The following is a 21,919-nucleotide window of genomic DNA, read 5'->3' on the forward strand; positions in this document are numbered from 1 at the left end:
GTCAGTGTCATGACAATGAGGTGAATCCCTCTGTTAACTAAACCAAACACCCAGAAAAGCTCACCTCACCTCGTAATTTGAGTCACCGAGAACTTCTAAATTCCATTATTTAAAGAAAACATCAATATTTTTTTTAAACTCAAAGTGAACATGAAGCAACTATTTTCATAACTCTAAGTTCCCCTTTCTCTTAATTGCTTACAATCTGCCACCAACTCTGTAACAATATACTGTTTCAATAAGACACTTTTTAAAAATCACATCAACTTAATTTCAAAACTACACAGCTGTCTTCTTCTGTGTCTTTCTTCTTCCGGCTCAGGATCTCCCTGGGTCGTCATCTTTCTTTTTACTGCGAATATGTTTCACATAAAAAAGGTATCTCTATTAGAGAGTGTTTCCTAATTTCTTGGGGAATAAGATGTTAGCTCTCCATGCATTTCTGCCTCAAAGGCACTAGCTGTCGAACCAACTTTTAAAATGTCCACATTTTACAGCCCCTCCCCCCCCACCCCACAACATTGGATCGTCTTATTGGTTTGATGCAAAACCCCACTGGCTTTTAGTATGTTGGGGCATACTTTAAAATGATTGGCTAAATTTGAATTGTTGTCAAAGCAACAACCAAAACTCAGGAATCCATATCACAGCCAAATGTTACATATTTTAGGGCAGCATGGTGGCTCAGTGGTTAGCACTGCTGTTTCACAGCACCAGGGTCCCAGGTTAGATTCCAGCCTTGGGTGACTGTCTGAGTGGAGTTTGCACATTCTCCCAGTGTCGGTGTGGGTTTCCTCCGGGTGCTCTGGTTTCCTCCCATAGTCCAAAGATGTGCAGGTCAGTTGAATTGGCCATGCTAAATTGTCCATAGTGTTAGGTGCATTTGTCAGAGGGAAATGGGTCTGGGGGGGTTACTCTTCGGAGGGTCGGTGTGGACTGGTTGGGCCGAAGGGCCTGTTTCCATACTGTAGGGAACCTAATCTCATCTAAAAAAATTTTCAATTTTCCAGTACACTCTGGAACTGCCATCTAGTCATATACACAGGTACTTGTAATCTCAGTTCAGAGTAGCATTCTGTCTCAAAGGTACGGTACATGCCTTCAACTTATTCATAGATTCCCTAAGGTTATTTGACCCAACTAGCTCACACCAACTTTGCAAAGAGTAATCCACCCAGACCCATTCCCTTACCAGGTTACTCTTCATTTTCCCTGACTAATGCACCTAACCTACACATCCCTGAATACTATGGGCAACTTAGCATGACCAATTTACCAACTGTTGTTCCTGATTTTAATGAGCTTGACATTGGTGTTCAGAGCATAATTTCAAGGGTTGTGAACTATACAACACTTGGAAGTAGGACATTGTAGAATTCGAAAAGGACAGGTGCAAGTTGGTGGAATGGATGAGCATGTGACACATGATAATGAATGTAGGGAAATGGGATTCATTTTGGTAGAAAAAACAGACATATAGCATAAACTAATGAGCATAATCCTAAAGGCCCACAGGATTAGGGAGAACTGGGCTTATATGCAAAGGTGATAGGACAGGTTTAGAGAGTGGATGATAAAGTGTACAGCATCCAAGGCTTCACCAACAGGGACAGGGAGCAAGGATATTATGTTGAACTTTCATAGGACATTAATCCAGCTTCAGCTGGAGTATTGCATCTGGCCCTGCATGATGCACTTCAGTGCGTATGAGAGGACGCAGAAAATATTCACAAAGACATTCCAGGGATGAGGAACTTGAGTTGTCAAGGTAGATTGGAGGAGTTAGGATTGCTTTCTTTGTAGAAGAGATGACAGAGGAGATTTTATTGTGGTATTCAAAAACTTTGGGGGTGGTAACTGGGGGGGGGGGGGGGGGGGGGGAAAGAGGGGATGGAGGGGGAATGGTCAAGACACAGTAGACAGCCTTTCCCTTTAAATGAATAGACAGAGGATGAGATGACACAGACATGAAGTCATTTGTAAAAGCAGCAAAAGCAATATGAGAACAAACATTTTCATGCAGCAAGTGGTTATGGTCTGGTTACACTGCATTGGGCGGCACAGTAGTTAGCACAGCTGCCTCACAGCGCCAGAGACCCGGGTTCAATTCCCGCCTCAGGCAACTCTCCGTGTCTGCGTGGGCTTCCTCCGGGTGCTCCGATTTCCTCCCACAGTCCAAAAAATGTGCAGGTTAGGTGAATTGGCCATGCTAAATTGCCCATTGTGTTAGGTGCAGGGGTAAATGTAGGGGAATGGGTCTGGGTGAGTGCGCTTCGGCAGGTCGGTGTGGACTTGTTGGGTCGAAGGGCCTGTTTCTGCACTGTAAGTAATCTAATCATAGGTCAATCGAAGCATTCAGACAGGAATTAGTCTATTTTAGAATCATAGGACCCTACAGTGTGGAAGCAGGTATTTGAGCCTATAGAGTTCATACCGACCCTCCAAACCACATCTCACTCTGACCTGTAACCCTGCATATCCCATGCCTAATCCACCGAGCCTGCACATTCCTGGATACTATGGACAATTTAGCACTGTTAATTTACCTAACCTGCACATTCTTTGGACTGTGAATGGAGACTGGAGCATCCAGAGGAAATCCACGCAGTTGCCCAATGGTTGAATCGAATCTGTGTCCCCAGCGCTGTGAGGCAGCAGTGCTAACCACTAAGCTGCCGTGCTGCCCTGTTATCTAAAAAGAATAAGCGTGTAGGGTTACAGGGACAAGGCAGCAAATGGCACTTAAATGAATTGCTCCACTGGAGAGCCAATGGGCTAAATGGACACCTTCTGTGTTGCAGCAATTCTGTAACTCCAGGGAAAACCCAAAGACAATTTCTTTACCAGCCTTGGTTTCTGTGCACAATTATTTTAGGATAGGAGACAGCTATCGTGCTTTTCATCCTGCTTTGAAATATTTAAAAATAGGTGACATTGAACTGCAACCATCTGAAATGTTTTAGGTTTGTGTTGTGCACTGCAACTTGTGGGAAATTTCTAGAATTTTGACAGTCTGAGCTTTCTTCAAAAACAGCTTGTTGCCTGGGAAAATATTAAATCTCATATTTAAATGTCATACGCCTATAGGCTAGTAGGATTCTAAATAAAGACTGATTCTGATGTAAATTTTAAAATGCTGTATTGAATGAGAAAACTCTAGCTGGGCAAAAACAAAAGATTTTGAAGGTGCCATCAGATTTTGTGACAAATATAATGCTTACCTGCATCTAATATATGAGATTTGTTTCTAACTTACAGTATCCTTCTGAGAATGCAAATTAATTTTGACCTATGCTATCAAATGTTACCAAGTACAATTTGAAATATTTCTGTACCAAAATTAATATTCAACACCTGGAATTTCAGCCTATTAGAAACAATGTTAATCAAGCTGCTCATTTCCCTATATTCATCTCAGTCTAGACTAAATGAGAAAACTGCGTCCTTTGTACTAACGCTGCATATATGTGACAAAACCAACTCTGGAAATGGTATGGACACTAACATGTATTTGGAATACAAGGCAATTCATTTAATTTTTCTATTGGCTATGTTTAGGCCTCTATTATTTGAGAGATAATTTTATTTATATTTTCCTTGTGAAAACATTTAATGGTTACAAGGGAAAAAAAAAGAGATGGCATTAGACAAGGTAGCTCAACTGTAGCTGGTACCATACAGCCATATTGAATCATATGGCCAGACCCATGCTGAAATGTCTGATTCATTTTCTTTGTCTTGACCAATTCTTCACTTCACTCCTGGCAAATCTTATTCACCGTACATTCACCTGAATCATTCCATTTTTTAAAAAATCATCATCAAAATATAGCTTTATTTTAAAAATGACTGCTGCACTTATCAGGACAAATAGACCATTCAAATTTGGAGTGAGTGAAGCGTTTTTCTTTCCTAAATAGACAGTATGTATTAGACTAAGCAACCTATGTCAAATCTGAATAATTATTTGCATGTAAACCATGAGTTTTTTTTAATATAAAAGTATATTATGCTGAAAAACCTTGTACCAATAATATCACTATAAAGCAACTGAGCAAACAGCTCTCGCACAAAATAGAAAATCATATTTTACTTACGTTTCAGAATATGGCTAAAATGCATGGAATGAAGAGAAATCAATAGCTATACAGGCAGATGTAGCAGCTGATGAAACTCACAAAGACACCACAGGAACGGAAGATCTTAAAAAAGGCAGAACCGGGGTTGCTTTCTACATACAATAACCTGAATATTAATGAGTCTATCCGAGTACGCTTTCTTTCTCTTCGCCCTACTGTAGCTGTGCCAAGAATCTGCAATACATGCAGTATGCTGTAGTCATGGAAACATTGAGACAGAACTGAAAATAATATTGCTGTATGAAGTAAGCCATGACTATAATCAAGTAGTTTACTTATTTCCAATTATCAAATTTTCGTTGTTGGAGCATATTATTAAAGACGTGATAACAGAGTATTTGGAAAGCATTAATGGGATTGGTCAAAGTCAGAAAGCATTTATGAAAGGCAAATCACACTCCATAAATCTTCTAGAGTTTCTTATGGAATCTACTAGTTCCATCCTCAAGGGAGAACCATTGGATTTTGAGAAGGCTTTTGATAAGGTCCCTCAGAAGATTGTCTTCATTGCTGAGACATTTGAATATAGGAGTTGGGACATTACGTTGAAGGTGCAAAAGCTGTTAGTGAGACCTCTTTTGGAGTACTGTGTACAGTTCTGGCCACTGCACAATTGGAAGGATGCTATTAAGCTGGAGGGATTTTGATGGTGGACAGGAAATTACAAGTCGGAATAAATGGGTCTTTTTCTCCAAGTGGCAGGCAATATCTAGTTGGGTACTGCAAGGATCAGTGCTTGGTGTCTTAACCATGCAATATATATAATGACCTAGGTAAGAAAATCAAAGGCAACATTTCCAAATTTGCTGATGACACAAAACTGGATGGAATTATGAGTTGTGAGGAGGATAGAAGGGGGCTTCAGTGTTTTAGTCAAGGTGAGGGCGTGGAAAAACACATGGCAGAGGCAGCAACAATAGGAAATTTTTTTATAGAGAAAGGTGTCTAAAAAAGTGTCCAATTCACAACTAAATGAGATCAGGTAGATTGCTTCCCACTTCCCTAGAAATTATGTTAGCAGGAAAATTTATTGAAATAAATTGGCTCAATTAGCAACTCAATCTCTCTTCTGGAGAAAGGTTTATAGACACATTACACAATGACAAGCTGTTTTGCAATAGCACTTGGACAAAATATTTTGTGGGCTTTTAGCAGCTTGCTGGCAAGAAATGTTTTTGTCCAGAGTCCCATGTTGGGTTTCCACCCATAATTCGAATGGGAGAAGTTGTTGTGCACTGATTTCAGATGACTGACTGACCCATTCATTTACAATATCTGACCTTTCGAAAGACAAATGCAAATTGATATTGATAAATTTTATTCCTAGTAATCTCTGAAGTGAAGCTGTTTAAATATCAACATAAACACCTGAAGTCAATCAGGAATGTAACCAACATGAAGTATTAGAAATATCTGGCCAAAGATAGACAATAGAGCAACTCTATATCTTTACATTTAACAGGAATTCCTCAGGTGTGATTGTGTACAGCTACATGCATATTCCTTATTGTTATAATGGTATGTATAGAGGGGGAAAGCTAGGTGGACCAAATGATCATTATATTTAGTGCACATTGTGCCCTTCATCATATCTAGTGTGCATTATCTTTTATCTTTAGGGCAGCTTAAAAACTAACTACTATTTTACCTCATTAAATTGGTCTAACTTCATGTGAACAAAAGGAGTACATGGATTTCAAACTAGGAAATCTGGCTCAAAGCTGCAGCACAAACTTCTGGATTGGATTCTACTACTACACTAGAAAATACATGCAACAAGGCTGAAACCACAACACTGAGCCAGAATATACAAGGGTTGCAGATTCAATTTGTAATAAGGAGCAGAAATACAAGATATGAATAAGCATTGAAGAGAAATAGGAGAGGGAGAGCATTTGCTCTGTTCCTAACACTTTTTTTTGTGCCCTCAACTAAGCCTGCAATCCGGAAGTATTGAGGCAGCCTTAGGCTCTTATACTAAGATATCACATAATTGTAACTTAAAACTTGAATTGGTTTCCACTTCTGGTGCACTGCAGTTCTCCAAACAAATATTGAAAGCATTTAGCAAATTAGTAAATTTACTGCAGTATCATCACTTTTTGCGCAACTCCTGAAAATAGTATGCATCTTAATAGAGGTTTTCAACCAGCAATTCCAAGGTTGCCCAAGAGCCAGTGGATACCTATTTCTAATGGATCCTGGATTAGGAGTTATGCCCATGCCAATTATAAACTGCTTGTTTTTTTTTGGTTCATACAGGTTGGCAATGTCAGACAAATGAAAGGAGTTGACGCAGCTATTCCAATAGAAGTCCTCAACAGCTTAGATTTTTAGTTCAAAAAATAATAAAACAATTAAAAAAGAACTCTTTTGTTTAACTCATTCATTGGAAGTAGATGTCAGTGGCTGGGCCATCACTTACTGCCCATCCCTAATTGGCCCTTGATCTGAATGCCTTCTTGGTGCCATTTCAGACAGCAGTTAAGAGTCGACCATTTTCTTTTTTGTGAATTAAAATTATGCTCTACTCAACATCTGCAGCCTTAGGTAAATGTGTTCCAGCGACTAACTACAAAATTAACCAATTACTGAATTAGAATTAGAATTAGAATTAGAATTAGAATTAGAATTAGAAACAGGCTCTTCATCCCAATAAGTCCACACTGACCATCCAAAGAGTAACCCATCCAAACACACTCCCCTACATTTCCCCCGATTAATTCACCTAACCTGCACATCTTTGGACTGTGGGAAGAAACCCACGCAGACATGGGGAGAACGTGCAAACTCCATGCAGCCAGTTATCTGAGGCTGGAATCAAACCCAGGGCTGTGAGACAGCAGTGCTAACCACTGAGCCACCATGCTGCCCCCAAAAAATAAATCTTTATTCTATCAGGTCAGGTTTAATTCTTGGATTTGACTTATCCAGTATTATCAGCTACCACATTACACAGATGTAACTGGAATAAAAATTGTCCTTAAAACAATGGCCTGGAATTTCCAGTATTGTTGAATATGCACAAGAGGACCCTGTGGAATCTCAATCAAAGTCTGCCAAAGCCAACACGTGGGACATTGAACTTCCTGCTGGGCAATTCCTCTCTGCTGGGAACTATCAAGTCTCCTATTTAAATAGGAATTTTCAGTGTTCTGAAGAGATTACGACAACTTATTACTTAGGATAAGTTGAACAAATAAAATACAGTATAACTCCCAAGTAACCATTTACCCACCCCACTCTTACCTCTCATACACAACCCTAAAGCTCCCATTACACACCTGAGATCACACACTGACCTAACAAGCCCCCCAAGTCTCCTCCACTGGTCCCCCTTTTACCAAAGTTAAGCCTGACCTGACATAACATAACATGCCTGACAATGGATGCATGACCAGCCCTCCACATGCTGAACCTGATCTGATGCTCTAAACCCGGGCAGCACGGTGGCTCAGTGGTTAGCACTGCTAGGTAAAAACAATGACTGCAGACGCTGGAAACCAGATTCTGGATTAGTGGTACTGGAAGAGCACAGCAGTTCAGGCAGCATCTGAGGAGCAGTAAAATTGATGTTTCGGGCAAAAGCCCTTCATCAGCACTGCTGCCTCAGCGCCAGGGACTCAGGTTCAATTCCAGCCTTGGGAGGCTATTTGCGTGGAGTTTACACATTCTCCCAGTGTCTGCGTGTGTTTCCTCCCAAAGATGTGCAGTTTAGATGGATTGGCCATGCTAAATTGCCCATAGTATTCAGGGTTAGGTAGGTTAGGTGCATTAGTTCGGGTAAATGTGGAGTAATGGGGAATGGGTCTGGGTGGGATACTCTGCGGAGGATTGGTGTGGACTTGTTGGGCCGAAAGGTCTGTTTCCATGCTGTAGGGATTCTAGGATACCCCATCCATTCGCCCCTCTCCCAACCCCTCACCCTCCTTCCCAAACATGGTCCCCTTGCCATCTAACACCCTTCCATATTGACACCGTACCCCCTTTCCATGGCATCCTACCCACTTACCTACCTGGCATCCTAACCCTGCATGGCAGTTGCTGGTTTTCTCGAACCTTACTTACCTGCACCTGAACCCTCCCAAGCTGTCACTCAACCTAGTGATGTTTGTTTCCAGTTGGTGACTTGAACAGTATGATAACACTCTTGCAGTTGCACAGTGGAAATCTCCAGTAAAGAACAATTCAATCAGTTACAATACAATTGCAGGGAGATACAGATCAAATTCTTGCCACAGAAATGGTAAGATCACTCAGCAAGGTATACTTTGAGGCCAGTGATGAACACCCCTTGCTTCACCATTGAACGAACATCCATGTCAATACTGTCTTATGGAGGTATACCCCAGTTATAAATCAATAACTTTCAACAGATTTCATACTCTAGTCATTGATTTGTAAGCATAATGATGGCTAGTTCATGTGTGTACTACCAATTGAGAACACTATACTTCGAAAAAAGTACAGTGCCTTGTTTCTGCAGTAATAATTGGATACTATTATCTATGACCTATTATGGAAGAAGAAAGGAACAGAAATTTGTTTTACCTGCTGTTGCTCCATCTCTAGCAGTCAATTTCCCATTGATCCCATTAGCTTGCGACACTGTGTACGCTGCCTGACCTCCAGCCTGTGCCTGTGTGAGGTTCTCTCTGAATGAGTAGCCATTCTCCGTTCTGGATATACATTCACCTGAAGCACTCTGCTCTTTAAAATCTGCAGCAAACTGATGCGATTGAGCCTCGAGGACAGTGTTCGAGGCCCACTGTGGTGCACTTCCCTCAGACTTCCCGTCTTCTGCCATTCTTCTTTGTTAAACTCTCAGCTGTAATTAAAATAATGGCATTGGTTATTGTAACTGACTGCTAGCCACACATCACACAAATGGCATGTTGGGATTTATTGCAAGGGGATTTGAGTACAAGAGTAAAGAAAGTCTTGCTACAACTGCATAGTATCTTGGTGAGACTGCACTTAAACTAGCATATGATTTTCATCTCCTTATCTAAGAAATGATTTTCAGGCATAGAGGGAGTGCAGCAAACATTCACCAGAGTGTTTTCTGTGATAGCAGAATTATCCTGCGAGAAGACATTCAGGAGACTGGCCTATACACTCTAAACTTTAGAAGAAAAAGAAGTGATCCATTTAAACTATACTCTTTTATCGAACTTTGAGTCAAAAAATAATTGCAGATACTGGAATCCAAAGTGATCAAGCAGGAGGCTGGAAGAACACAGCAAGCCAGGCAGCATCAGGTGGTGGTGAAGTCAACATTTTGGGTACAATCCGCCCTCAGGTCCTGGACAATTTTAGCAAGGCCAATCCACCTAACCTGAACATCTTTGGACTGTGGGAGGAAACCTACACAAACACAGGATGAAATGTACAAAATCCACACGGACAGGTCCCAGGTGTTGTGAGGCAGCAGTGCTAGACACTGAGCCACCATGCCACCCCAGTCACCAGTCCTGAAGGAGGGTTTGACCTGAAACATTGTCTTCTCCACCTCCTGATGCTGCCTGGCTGGCTGTGTTCTTCCAGCCTCCAGCTTGTTCACTTTTATGTAACTTGTCAGAGGTCGGTAGTGAAATGATTTCCTAGCTGGAGATCTTGAACCAGGGACACTATCTTCGAATCAGGAGTAAGCCATTTAGGACTAAGATGAGGAGGAATTTCTCCATCCAGAGGGTCACAAGTCACCAAGTTACAGTCCAACTGGTTTTTTTGAAATTACAAGCTTTCGGAGCGCTGCTCCTTTGTCAGTTGAAGACCTGACTTCACCTCATGAAGGACCAGCACTCGGAACGCTTATGATTTCAAATAAATCTGTCTGTTTACAACGTGGTGGTGTGTGACCTTTGACTTTGTCTATCCCAGTCCATCAGCAGTACCTCCACACCCAGAGGTAGGCAAGTCTTTGGAATTCTCTTCCCCACAGGGTTTTGGAAACTCAACAAACAGAAAGACAGATCAACAAAATTTCTAGACATTAAATATCACAGATCAGCCGTGATCTAGTTGAATGATGGAGTAGGCTTGAGGGGCCAAATTGCCTACTCCTCCTCCTATTTCCCTTGTTCCACAACAACCCTCATTCAATTTCACTTTCGGACAAATTTTAGTGATTGAGTATTAAATGATCAAAAAAGGGAAAACCTTATCTGACAACTTAGAATCACTGAATTTCGATAGTGTGGAAGCAGGCCAGTGAATCCATACTGCCCCTCTGAAGAGCACCCCACCCAGACCCACCTCATCCCTGTAACCCTGCATTTCCCATGGCTCATCCAATAGTTTGCCCATGCCTGGACACCACGGGGCAATTTTTGCATTGCCAATCCATCTAACCTGCATATCTTTGGACTGTGAGAGGAAACTGGAGTATCCAGAGGAAACCCATGCAGATGCAGGGAGAACATGCAAACTCCACAAAGACAGCCGCCCAAAGCTGGGATCAAACCAGATCTCTGGCACTGTGCGGCAGCAGTGCTAACCACAGAGACACTATGCTGCCCCAGCTTCACAGACTATTTTTTTCCCCACATTGGAAACACATGCTTTCTGCAAAGTCATTGTCAGATGTACACCATTATTTATAGCCCATACATTGTTGAAGTTATTTTTGCAAATTTTAAGTAGGGTATTGTCTACCTAAAACGTCCTTTTATTAGGAGATATCGAAATAAATATTGACCCATATAGACTTTTTTTCATAAAGGCAAGTCATCCAATTTTCCACACCCCATTGCTAGTACATAAGTGCATAGTTCTATTATTTTGATGTTCATATCCTTTGTAATGCTCTTAAAACAAGATGTGTTAAGCAAGTGAATGGCTGTTCAGTAAATATATGTTCCTCATTTGTCGTGTGTTTTCTTGTGGAAAGGAATTGGCTACATTGGAGATCTCCAGAGTCAGAACAATTCTTGCATGAATCAAAAGAAATCCAAAAATACTGAAAATAATCTGGCAAAGCTGCATTTGTTTTACTTCAGACTTCCAGCATCTACAATATTTTGCTTTTGTTTTAGTAGCATTCAGTCATTATATCGCTGGTTTGTCTGCAATAAATTGCAGGATGTTTTGAAGATTATTTGGTTGAATAATGCAATTATAAAAGTACAGTTATAGCATTCTCACGAGAATCCATCATTTGTTTTTAAACAAATGGCTTGAGAGGTCCCCCATGCATATGCCAAGGTTTATTTATTCCAACTAAATTCATAACGTTGTCTCTGAACTCCAGATCAGCTGACACTCAGTTCCTTCAGGGTATTTTAGGAAAACTAGGAACCCAGTTGTTGCTCTGCATTGCTTTTTTTTTGTAATTGAGGTACAGGAGAACCATACCCACCTTTGCTGTGAAGGATGTGCATAAAATTGTGAAAATCCTTATTACACTTTCACTCCACCACAAAAGGGTGCAGAGAAGCCAGACAGGATGTTGCTGTACAAATAGCTTTTGCTAGAACTGGGTGTGAACAATTGGCTGGAATTGAGAATGCAACAATTCATTTTAACATATTTTTCCACAAGGTTAATGGCAGTGCAAGATAATGGTACAGCAACAGCAACCAGGCATCTGGATCCTTGGTGAATGACAATTGGAATTTATGTAGCATCTATCAACATCACGAGTTGTCACGTGTTTTCTTGTGGAGACGAATTGGCGATCTCCAGAGTCAGAGCAATTGTTGCATGAATCAAAAATCCAAAAATACTGAAAATAATCTGGCAAGGCTGCAACATCAATGCCGTAAAAGAAAACATCTGGGAACATGATCAATTTTAAAATGAACTATTAAAAAAAAGAGTGAGGTAGAGAAAGGGGGAGGTTTATAGAGGATGCACCAGAGTTTGGTGCCTAGGCAGCTGAAAGCATGACCACCAAAGCCAGAGTGATTAAAATCTTGGATGCTCAAATAGTCAGAATTTGAGGAAAAAATATCGGAGGGTTGTTGGCAGGACGATGAAGAGGGACGAGGCCATACAGCAACTTAAGTAATATTGGTGTGGATTATTCAGAATAGGTTTTGCTTCACGAAAATCTGAGTACAATCTTTTAAGCGATGTATAATAGATCACCACCTGCTGGTGAAAAATACGACTGCAGCAATAGCCCAACACAATGATGGAAAATAGCAATGAAAGGTCAAGGAAAAAAAGCCAGATTTTAGCAACAAATAAACTGGCCCAAATTTAGTGGTCATGCCTTCAGTTGTCTAGGCACCAATCTTCCATTAACCTTCCCATCTCTCCCCCTCACTTTTCTTTTTCATAATTCTTTTTGAAATTGGTCATTTACCCAGATGTTTCCCTTCATGGAATTGATATTTTGTTTTAACTTTTAATGACACTGTCACTACTAAACTCCCAAAGTAGTACATAAAGTCTCCAAATTGATAGATACTGGAATAACAGAATTAAATTTAATTAAACAGATTTGTAGTAGGAAATTTTCAAATATATTGACAGATGGTGTGGTGCTAGAAAAGGCACAGCAGGTCAGGCAGCATCTGAGGAGCAGGAGAGTTGGCGGCACGGTGGTTAGCACTGCTGCCTCACAGCACCAGGGTCACAGGTTTGATTCCAGTCTCAGGCGGCTATCTGTGTGGAATTTAAACATTCTCCCATGTGGGTTTGCTCTGGGTGCTCCGGTTTCCTCCCACAGTCTAAAGATGTGCAGGTCAGGTGAATTGGCCGCTCTAAATTGCCCAAAGTGTTAGATATGTTAGTCAGAGGGAAATGGGTCTGGATGGGTTATTCTTCGGAGGGTCAGTGTGGACTTGTTGGACCGTAGGCCTGTTTCCGCACTGTAGGGAATCTAATCTAAACCCTCTTGCTCCTCGGATGCTGCCTGACCTACTGTCCCTTTTCCAGTGCCACACTTTATTGACTATGTCTCCAGCATCTGCAGTCCTCACTATCTCCTACCAAGTAGACATATCTCAATAAATCAAAATGGTACTTCAAAGAATAGGGCTGCTTTCTCATTAGACAGAAACAACTGGTGGTGGTTTAACCTGGGGGCCACCATGCCTCAGGTGAGGGGGAGAAGTTGAAAAGGAAAATCCTTCATGGTAACCTCAGCCAGTCCAGGAATTGAACCCACACATTGAGTTGGCACTACAAACCAACTGTCCAGCCAACAGAGTAAATTCAATGGATAAATAGGCAGACTCAAAAAGGCGGCACATGGTGAAATGCAGGTTAACAACACTAAAGAACATCTTTCAGAACACAGAACTTTTACTAAGTCCAAAAGCAGGTAAAATTGAATAGGAAGAACAAGTTTTTAAGTGCAAGTGTACAGCAAAAGTAATAGTTAAATACAATCGAAGATACAGAGCAAGTGTTAGATTACTGCAGAAAAATAACTGGTTGTTTAAAAGAACAGCATAACTCAAGATGAATGAGCCACCTGGCACCAACAGCAGGGATACTGTAATGTTGAAAGCAGACAGAGGTGGCAAAGGTCACCATTTTTCAAATCCCTTTAAATACATCAAATGTGTCAGTCTCCATGGGAACAGCCAATGTAACAGAATTTTTAAAAAGTGAGAGAAGGACAAACTGGGTACTGGCAGACCAGTTAATCAAAATGGGCACGATAGTTGCAACCAACTAATGGGATCAGCAACTGATTGAAACTTGAAAAGTTACAACTTCCATGCTTGTTTTGTCAGTAAGTTCAGCAAGTAGCAGGGGTTCTTTCCTTCCCTTGCTCCATTCCTTTTCAAATACAGCTCATCTATAATTATTTCAATTCTGATAGATGGCCTATAGCTCAAATGTTAAGTGTTCCAGGCATATAGATGTTGCTTGAATGATTGAGGTTTGACGGTGCACTACTGCAAGATTTAGTGCTGGGACACTTAGCACACTTTCAACATTAGCATTTGGTGAACCAGGAATCAAGTACAGAATCATTATATGAATTTTAAAAGCAAGTTATTTTATATTGTATTCCCTGAAGATTATGTTACTGTCATTATTGAACTCCCAATGAAGTGCGCAAGTCTCCAAATCGATGGATATTGGAGGAGCAGAATTATTCATATTTCAGGAATAACAAGTTATTCTATGTTAGTGTATGTTGTTTGTTGTACAGTTATTCATAGCATAATACACATGCCAAAACAACTAATGACTCTGCCTCTGTGATGTAACTTTCCTCAATTACTTGATGCACCAGCACCTTTATCCACACACACTACTCCACAGTTGGCTCAAAATTCTTAAGACTGATATTTACCCAAAATAAACATGCCACTAATTATCATGAAACCCAATGCACACAACATACCTAGTGAATGTTTGAGACTTTGGGGTTCAATTTTTAAAATTGATGTTTGGAATAAAAATCTGCCGACAATTGCAATTTAATGCAGGTCTGTTGCCCTGACTTGCCTTGTTACTGAACTGTAGTCAATTTTATCTGTTCCCATCATTCTCTCTAATTCATAAATAAATCTGATTTTTTTGCAAACTCTCAATACCTGTTGACAATTCCATTAAAATGCTGTAAAGTAAGAATATTTACTTTGTTTCAGAGCCTGCATACAGTAGCTACAAAATGTAGTTCAAAATATTGTGAATATTTTTATCACACACCAACAAACGTGCTATCGTACAGGTGGTTCAACCTCTGATGCTTAAATTAGACATCACACAAAGATACATGATCTGGCAATATAACGTATGCAGCTCCATTAATTTTGAATGAAAAACAACACTGTTGACAAGGAACCTTACCGTGTTACCCTGCTGATACATAAGAGGGGATAACGTGAAATTACTTATCTTGCACAAAGGGAGGGGAAAACATTCAAATCAGTTACTGTTTGCTTTCAAAATCAATGACCACTTTTTAAACAAGTTTTACAGGGATTAGTAGCTGCAAAAGTTTTAATGCATAAGTAAAACATCACAGATTAAGACCACATTTAAAACACTTCTATTTCAATTGCAATGACCTTGGGCTCAACACATCAACTAAAAAATGTCTCTTTAACGACATGATGTGCCTCAGATAAAGTTTTCATTTTAAACAGCCAGTCTCACGAGAATAGAGGTATTTAGGGAGAATTGGCATAAAAATTTTTTAAAATTACATGCAAAAATGACAAGCCAAGAACTGTTCAATCAATATACTGAACAATAGGCGTTAACATTTAGTGTAATTGACTCTGCACAGCTCCAAGATGCAATCGGCCTGTTCAATTTAATTGGATTGCAATAAAAGTTAAGCAGCTTCAATATCCATTATTCTGTACTCAAACATAAGTGAGAAATTAATGTTACTGAAGAGACCATTTTATACACAAGACTAAACACCAGATGAGAAGGGCCAATTGATTTACCTCAATTCTGAAAGACCATATATTTTCCCCATTAAGCTGATTGTTGTTCTAAGACCTCACAAACTGAGTTTTCACCAGATGCTCTACAATTAAATTCAGTGTATTGAAGATGTGAAACAGATTCTGTTAGATATTAGAATCACAAAGTGAAGAAACTCAACATGAAGCAGCATCAGTGGAGAGAGTAACAGAGGGATAGCTCAGAGTTTCACATGACTCTTCTTGCTGCTTTGTAAAAAAACATTAATGGTATATAGGTGTCACTGGCTGGATAAGTATTTATTGCACAATCCTAATTACCCTTGAACTGAGAAACTTGCTAGGCCACCACAGAGGAGAGTTAATCAACCACATTGCTGTAGGCCTACAGTTAAATGTAGGTCAGATCAGACAAGGAAAGCATATACCCTTCTGTAAATAACATTAGTGAACCAAATAGGTTTTTATGAAAATCCACAAAGGCTACCTGGCTACCAAGCCAATAGGTCAGATTTTCATCGAATTCAAAACTTTATCACAAAATGGTGGAACTTGAAACTAGACACACACGCCCCATGCCCCCATCACATCATGTCTGATTGGCTCGATTACTAGACCAGTGACAATACCACCAGACTGCTGCTTGGATACTCATCTCTGCTTGTTGGGTGAACAGCTCCCTCCCCACCCGACGCCTGGAAGAAGAACGCCTCATCTTCTTCCTCGCAACACTTCAACCACAGGGCATCAATGTGGACTTCACCAGTTTCCTCATTTCCCCTTCCCCCACCTTACCTCAGTTCCAACCTTTCAGCTCAGCACAGTCCTCATGGCCTGTCCTACCTGCCAAACTACCTTCCCACCTATCTGCACAACCCTCCCCTCTGACCTACCACCTCCATCCCCACCCCCATTCACCTATTGTACTCTTTGCTACCTTCTCCCCAGCCCCACACACCCTCCCACCGCCCCCATTTATCTTTCCACCCTGCCTCTATTCCTGATGAAGGGCTTTTGCCCCAAATGTCGATTTTCCTGCTCCTCGAATGCTGCCTGACCTGCTGTGCTTTTCCAGCACCACTCTGATCTAGACTCTGGTTTCCAGCATCTGCAGTCCTCACTTTTGCCTTGTTGGGTGAACAGTTAGCTACAGTTTGGAGCTGGGAGTGTTCTGATGCAGCAATGAGTCCAGTCAGTACATGTGCTGTTGTTAGCTGACCCAGACAGTTAGGACTCAGAAGTCATCTAAGGGAGTGGAGGCACCATACCGTGGCAAAAGTTAGGGTTAAGAAGCAGCATCTACACCCCCACCTCCTAGCCCTCTCCAACACCCAGAACTTTAGGCTGTTGCATGCTAAGAGTAGGATATAGTAAGCCTACAAGCTAGAGACGATAGACACTTGATAAACGCCAAAACTTGGATGTAATCTCAGAAATCCTGGGGACCTTCTGGTCTCAGGAGAAGAGATTAAATTACCAAGATGTGAGTACTGGTTGAGGCAGTCTCAGATCAAGAGGCACCCAAGTCTTGATCTTCAAAGAGAAAAATTGGAGCCTTTGAGAGGAAACGTTACAATGAGATTTGGCTTAATCATAGTGATTATTTGAAACGTAATCTGTATGGTGCCTGACCACAGTTTGTGTTCTCATATTTACCTCATGTTAGTCATGAGTGTTACAGTTTAAGTTGTATATAACAGTGTATGTGGTTTAGCTTCATTATCTTCCCTGTTCAGCATACCTCATCAGTCATTAGTTCAGGAGTTATTTTGTTCAATGTTATACTGCAAAGATACTTTTGGTGTTTCAATTTAATTATGAAAATTCTACTATTTGCCAACTTTTCATTTTTCCACACATTGTTCCAAAAATTATGGTCTTTCAAGTCAGATCGCAACAAACGATCCAGCTTATTCAACATTGTCATAACTAGGATCATAACATCTTGCCAAGATATTTTCACTGCTCTGCCCTAAGCTTCTGTCTTCTCATCCTTCGTGATTTCATGCTCCAATCAAAATCATGTCTCTCCTGTCTAAATTTCTCCTGCCACACCCAACCCATATATATATATATTCCTCCCTTGGATGTGCAATCTCAGTCTCTCCCCTCCCATTGTGTCAATCCAAAATAATGCCATCTTTAATCTTTTCTTTATACCGTACACTATCTCACATCCTTCTTCCACACCCTAATCCTCTCTCTTCTGTAAACTTATTTAAACCAGCACACCATGCTCTCAGACAATTCCATTCCAGATTCTAAACGCTAGTTGCATGAAAAAGTTTTCTTTCTGTTGTCATTACTTCTTTGCCAATTAATATAAATCTGTGTACTCATATTCTCAATTGTTCATAAGTGGGAACAAGGTCTCCCCATCTACACTGCTCAACCTCTTCATAATTTTGAATATGTCTACTAAATATGCTCTTTGAGACGAACAGTGCCAGTTTCTCTCAATCTACATAATTGAACTTCTTCATCCCTTGGAACTTGTTCATGCATCTTTTCTGCACTTGGATGCCCAAAATTAGGCACAATACAATTGAGACTAAACCTGTGTCTTACACAGGCTTTACATAACTTTCTTGCCCTTTTACTCTCTGCCTCAACTTAGAAAACTCAGGATCCTGAATGCTTTATTTACCATACCCTTAACTTGACCTGTCACTTTCACTGATTTATGTACAGATACATATAGGCCCTCTGATCCTATACACAATTTAGAGTTTTGCCTTTATTTTATATTGTCTTTCTGCATTGTTCCGAACAAATGAGTCACCATATTCTTCTCTGCATTAAATATAGTCATTTGTCTGTGCCGTCAGAATTCTACACTATCCCATTACACCTTGGAATGCCTCAAAGCTGTGTGTTTCTCAAAAGTAAAAAAGGTTCTAAGTGCTAAGATCAACATTTACCACTTATTCTCTCCTACCCTCCATATTATAGACCTTCATGAGCCCATCAGATTGAAAATACTGAGCAGCAAACATCATTCCTGCACGTCTCACACTAGTTTACTGTGGACTATTGTCAGAGAAAGTCTATTGAGAAACATCAATTGTATTATCGAGTGGTTAATGCATTACTAACCATTATAGTAGTGGCATCCTTGGTTCATCTCAGCAAAGAATGTGGTGAAATAGTCAGCCACCAGAACATATTTACATGCTTGGACAAGGAAAATATCAGTTGCAATCTTGTGTGGAAACTTCTGTGCGATTAAGGTTTTGATTATTGTTGTTGAAGAAGTTGACATGTTTCACATGGCTTGATCAGTTGATCCTTGCTCTTTATAAACGATGGGCTAATAGATGGATCATGTCAAATGCTTGTTTTTTTCCTGCACCGATGTGATTTATGTTTCTATAGTCAAGGATAGTTTGATGTACAGCTGTTGGAATAATCACTGGTTTGCCTGTATAAATTTCATTCCTAGAGAATCCTAGTTTGCTTTTGAACAACCAGAAAGAATGTTCTTCCAAAAGATATGCCATGTGTGTAACCAGGCCACCTACCAATGATCTTCTTGAGTTGTTGCAGTTGGGTATTATTGGTCATAACTTGCTGAATCTGCTGTGCTCTTTCACGACCAAAACAAACGAGATTAATGTGGAGACTATCACTTAACTGAAACTTGACAGTCTCCATCTGTAGGTTCAGAAGTATATTTTTATTCTTAGCAAGATTTGATAGCTGAACAAGAGCATTGAGAATGTTCATCAAGCAGTCTGGTTTGTATTTTACTTCAAAATTGAAGTGTTTAGTCTTCACAAGTTGGAGGTTGGGGCTATGGAGGTGCACTTGAGAGAGGTTTCAACTGATGATTTCTTAGTTTGCAGTGGGTATAAACAATTAAATCTTTGCTAAATATTTATACGTGAAATCTTTGTATTCCTAAAACAAGAGTTTCCCTAAGTTGGAGTAGTTGTTGAGCTGATGTGAGAACTTCAAAAACAAACACAATAGGTTTGTAATAGACATGGAGGAGAAAGTGAGGACTGCAGATGCTGGAGATCAGAGCTGAAAATGTGTTGCTGGAAAAGCGCAGGTCAGGCAGCATCAGGCAGGAGAATTGACGTTTTGGGCATAAGCCCTTCTTCAGGAACCTTCTTCAGCTTGTGATAGACATACTCCAACATCTTTCTGGGATATATCTATTTCCAGTGAGATAAGGTTGGAGGGATCATTATATGATGAATTGACTGACAAAGTGTTTTTGAGAGACTGAAAAATATGTTGTCGTCCTTCCTGCCATTGACTGGCTAACAGACTGGGCTACATGATTAACTGTAGAGAGAGCAACCTTTTACACTGAAGGGCATATTGTAATATAGTTCAAATGTCATCAAGGTACAGTGCCTTTTTGACATCCTGCACTAGTACACATAGGATATCTATGGAACTAGTCACCATTTTCAATGGCCAATGGAATATTGATCATTATCTCAAGTATGTTAGAATACAAGAGAGAATATTGCATTCAATTCTCAGCATCACACCAGAGGTAGGCTTTCATAAGGGATGCAATATCATCAGAATGATATTCGAAGCTAGAAGGGTTAAAATTACAAAGACAAATTGCAATGACTAAAATTGTATTCCCCTGAATACAGAAAATTCAGACATAATCTAAATTTAAGTAGTGAAAGTAATTAAAGGATTTGATAGCGAAGATGGAGAGAAGGGATTTCCTCTGGTGGAAATGTCCAGAGCAAGAGACGAGACCTGAAAATTAGGGCAAGGCCACTGAGGGTAATGTCAGAAAACACTTTCCCCACAGCCTGATATTAGTTCCCCAGTAAACTGCATAGGCCAGGTTAATTATAAATTTGAAAATTGAGATGGATTTTTTTTTTCCCCCACAATAAGGGTATTACAGGATATAGAACCAAAGCAGGCAATTGCAGTTAGGATGCAAAACTGAATGTTGGAACAGATGACAGGAGTTAAATGGCCAATTCTTTTTTAAATGTTCCCAGCATAATTATGATTAAATGCATGCTTAGAACCAACAAACTGGCTATAAATAGAGGAACTAGAAGATTCAAAGTGAAAACAGAAATTAGCATTTAGGAATTAGGAAAAATTACTCAGTTGGATGGTTATGGGAACTTACAGCAATCAGTTTGAAGGATATATCAGTTTGAAAAAACAGCTGCAGATGTATACCAGTGGAATCCTTTAAGGAATATATTCAGATGGAATGAAAAGTAAAGAAACTATGCTAAACCTAGACTAGAACACACTGAGTAATGTATTTTGTTTTAAAGGACAAAGAACAAAGAAGAACGAAGAAAATTTACAGCCCAGGAACAGGCCCTTCGGCCCTCCAAGCCTGAGCCGATCCAAATGTACTGTCTAAACCAGTCGGTCAATTCCTAAGCATCTGTATCCCTCTGTTCCTCACCTACTCATGCATCTGTCCAGACGCATCTTAAATGAATGTACTGTGCTTGCGTTTACCACCTATGCTGGCAAGGCGTTCCAAATGCCCACCACCCTGTGTGTCGAGGACTTGCCGCCTTAAACTTTCTACCTCTCACCTTGAAAGCGTGACCTCTTGTTATTGAATCCTTCACTCTGGGAAAAAGCTTGTCTCTATCCACCTTGTCTATACCCTTCATGATTTTATAAACATCACACAGGTCCCCCCTCAATCTCCTTTTTTCTAATGAAAATAAACCTAACCTACTCAACCTTTCTTCATACTAGCACCTTCCATACCAGGCAACATCTTCTTAAACATTCTCTGCACCCTCTCCAAAGCGTCCACATCCTTTTAGTAATGTGGCGACCAGAACTGTACACAGTATTCTAAATGTGGCTGAACCAATATTTGAAATATTGGCTGCAATATTTTGCAATGGACAGAGGCAATGGAAAAAGAGTGCAAAATAGATTTAAGAATGATACCATCAATGAAAGGGTATACCAGTCAAGAAAGGATGAACAGTCAGCCTTTTTACATTGGAAGAGAGGAGTCTGAGGGGTGACCTACGAAAGGTTTTTACAATTATGGAAGTTTGTTATGTAGATATCGAGGTTTACTGAACCTTTAAGAGAGTTTAAAAGCCAGCAAGGACTGACAAAGCACAGAGAGTCCTGAACAAAGTGAGAATGCAACACTTGGGAAATAAATAGCTGCAGCTGAGTTGCCATGAAACAAAAGAAAATTGGCCAGTTTAAATTATGCCCCAAAATACCAAAATCCAATCAAATATGAAGTATTTTGATAATATTAAAACCAATGAAATGATCCAATGTTTTGTGGTATAAAAGCAGACATTTTGAAGTTAGAAGAACAGCCAAGGACATCCACAAACATAGACTACTAGTTGAAGAGCTCTCTGAAAGGTACCAGTCTCTAAGAAGTTTGTGCAGCAGAACATCAAAACTGACCTAGAGAAAACCTGCAAAGGAGTTTCA

The 21,919-nt window shown here is 40.1% G+C and overlaps 1 protein-coding gene across 22 annotated transcripts in view; it reads right to left on the bottom strand.

The window, feature by feature from the left end:
• map2 (microtubule-associated protein 2) overlaps positions 1 to 21,919 on the bottom strand; it is a 258,873-nt gene that overhangs the window by 85,337 nt on the left and 151,617 nt on the right. For 20 of the 22 annotated variants that reach the window (XM_072578789.1, XM_072578787.1, XM_072578800.1 and 17 more), the window contains one exon: positions 8,691 to 8,967. In XM_072578789.1, the coding sequence (XP_072434890.1) occupies positions 8,691 to 8,946 (256 nt within the window). In that variant the 5' untranslated portion in view covers positions 8,947 to 8,967. Of the gene's footprint in view, positions 1 to 4,097; positions 4,226 to 8,690; positions 8,968 to 21,919 lie in introns of those variants that run through there. The other 2 variants (XM_072578793.1, XM_072578794.1) reach the window with 2 other exon arrangements.

The sequence above is a fragment of the Chiloscyllium punctatum genome, chromosome 10, assembly GCF_047496795.1.
Source record: "Chiloscyllium punctatum isolate Juve2018m chromosome 10, sChiPun1.3, whole genome shotgun sequence".
In the NCBI taxonomy this organism is placed as follows: Eukaryota; Metazoa; Chordata; class Chondrichthyes; order Orectolobiformes; family Hemiscylliidae; genus Chiloscyllium; species Chiloscyllium punctatum.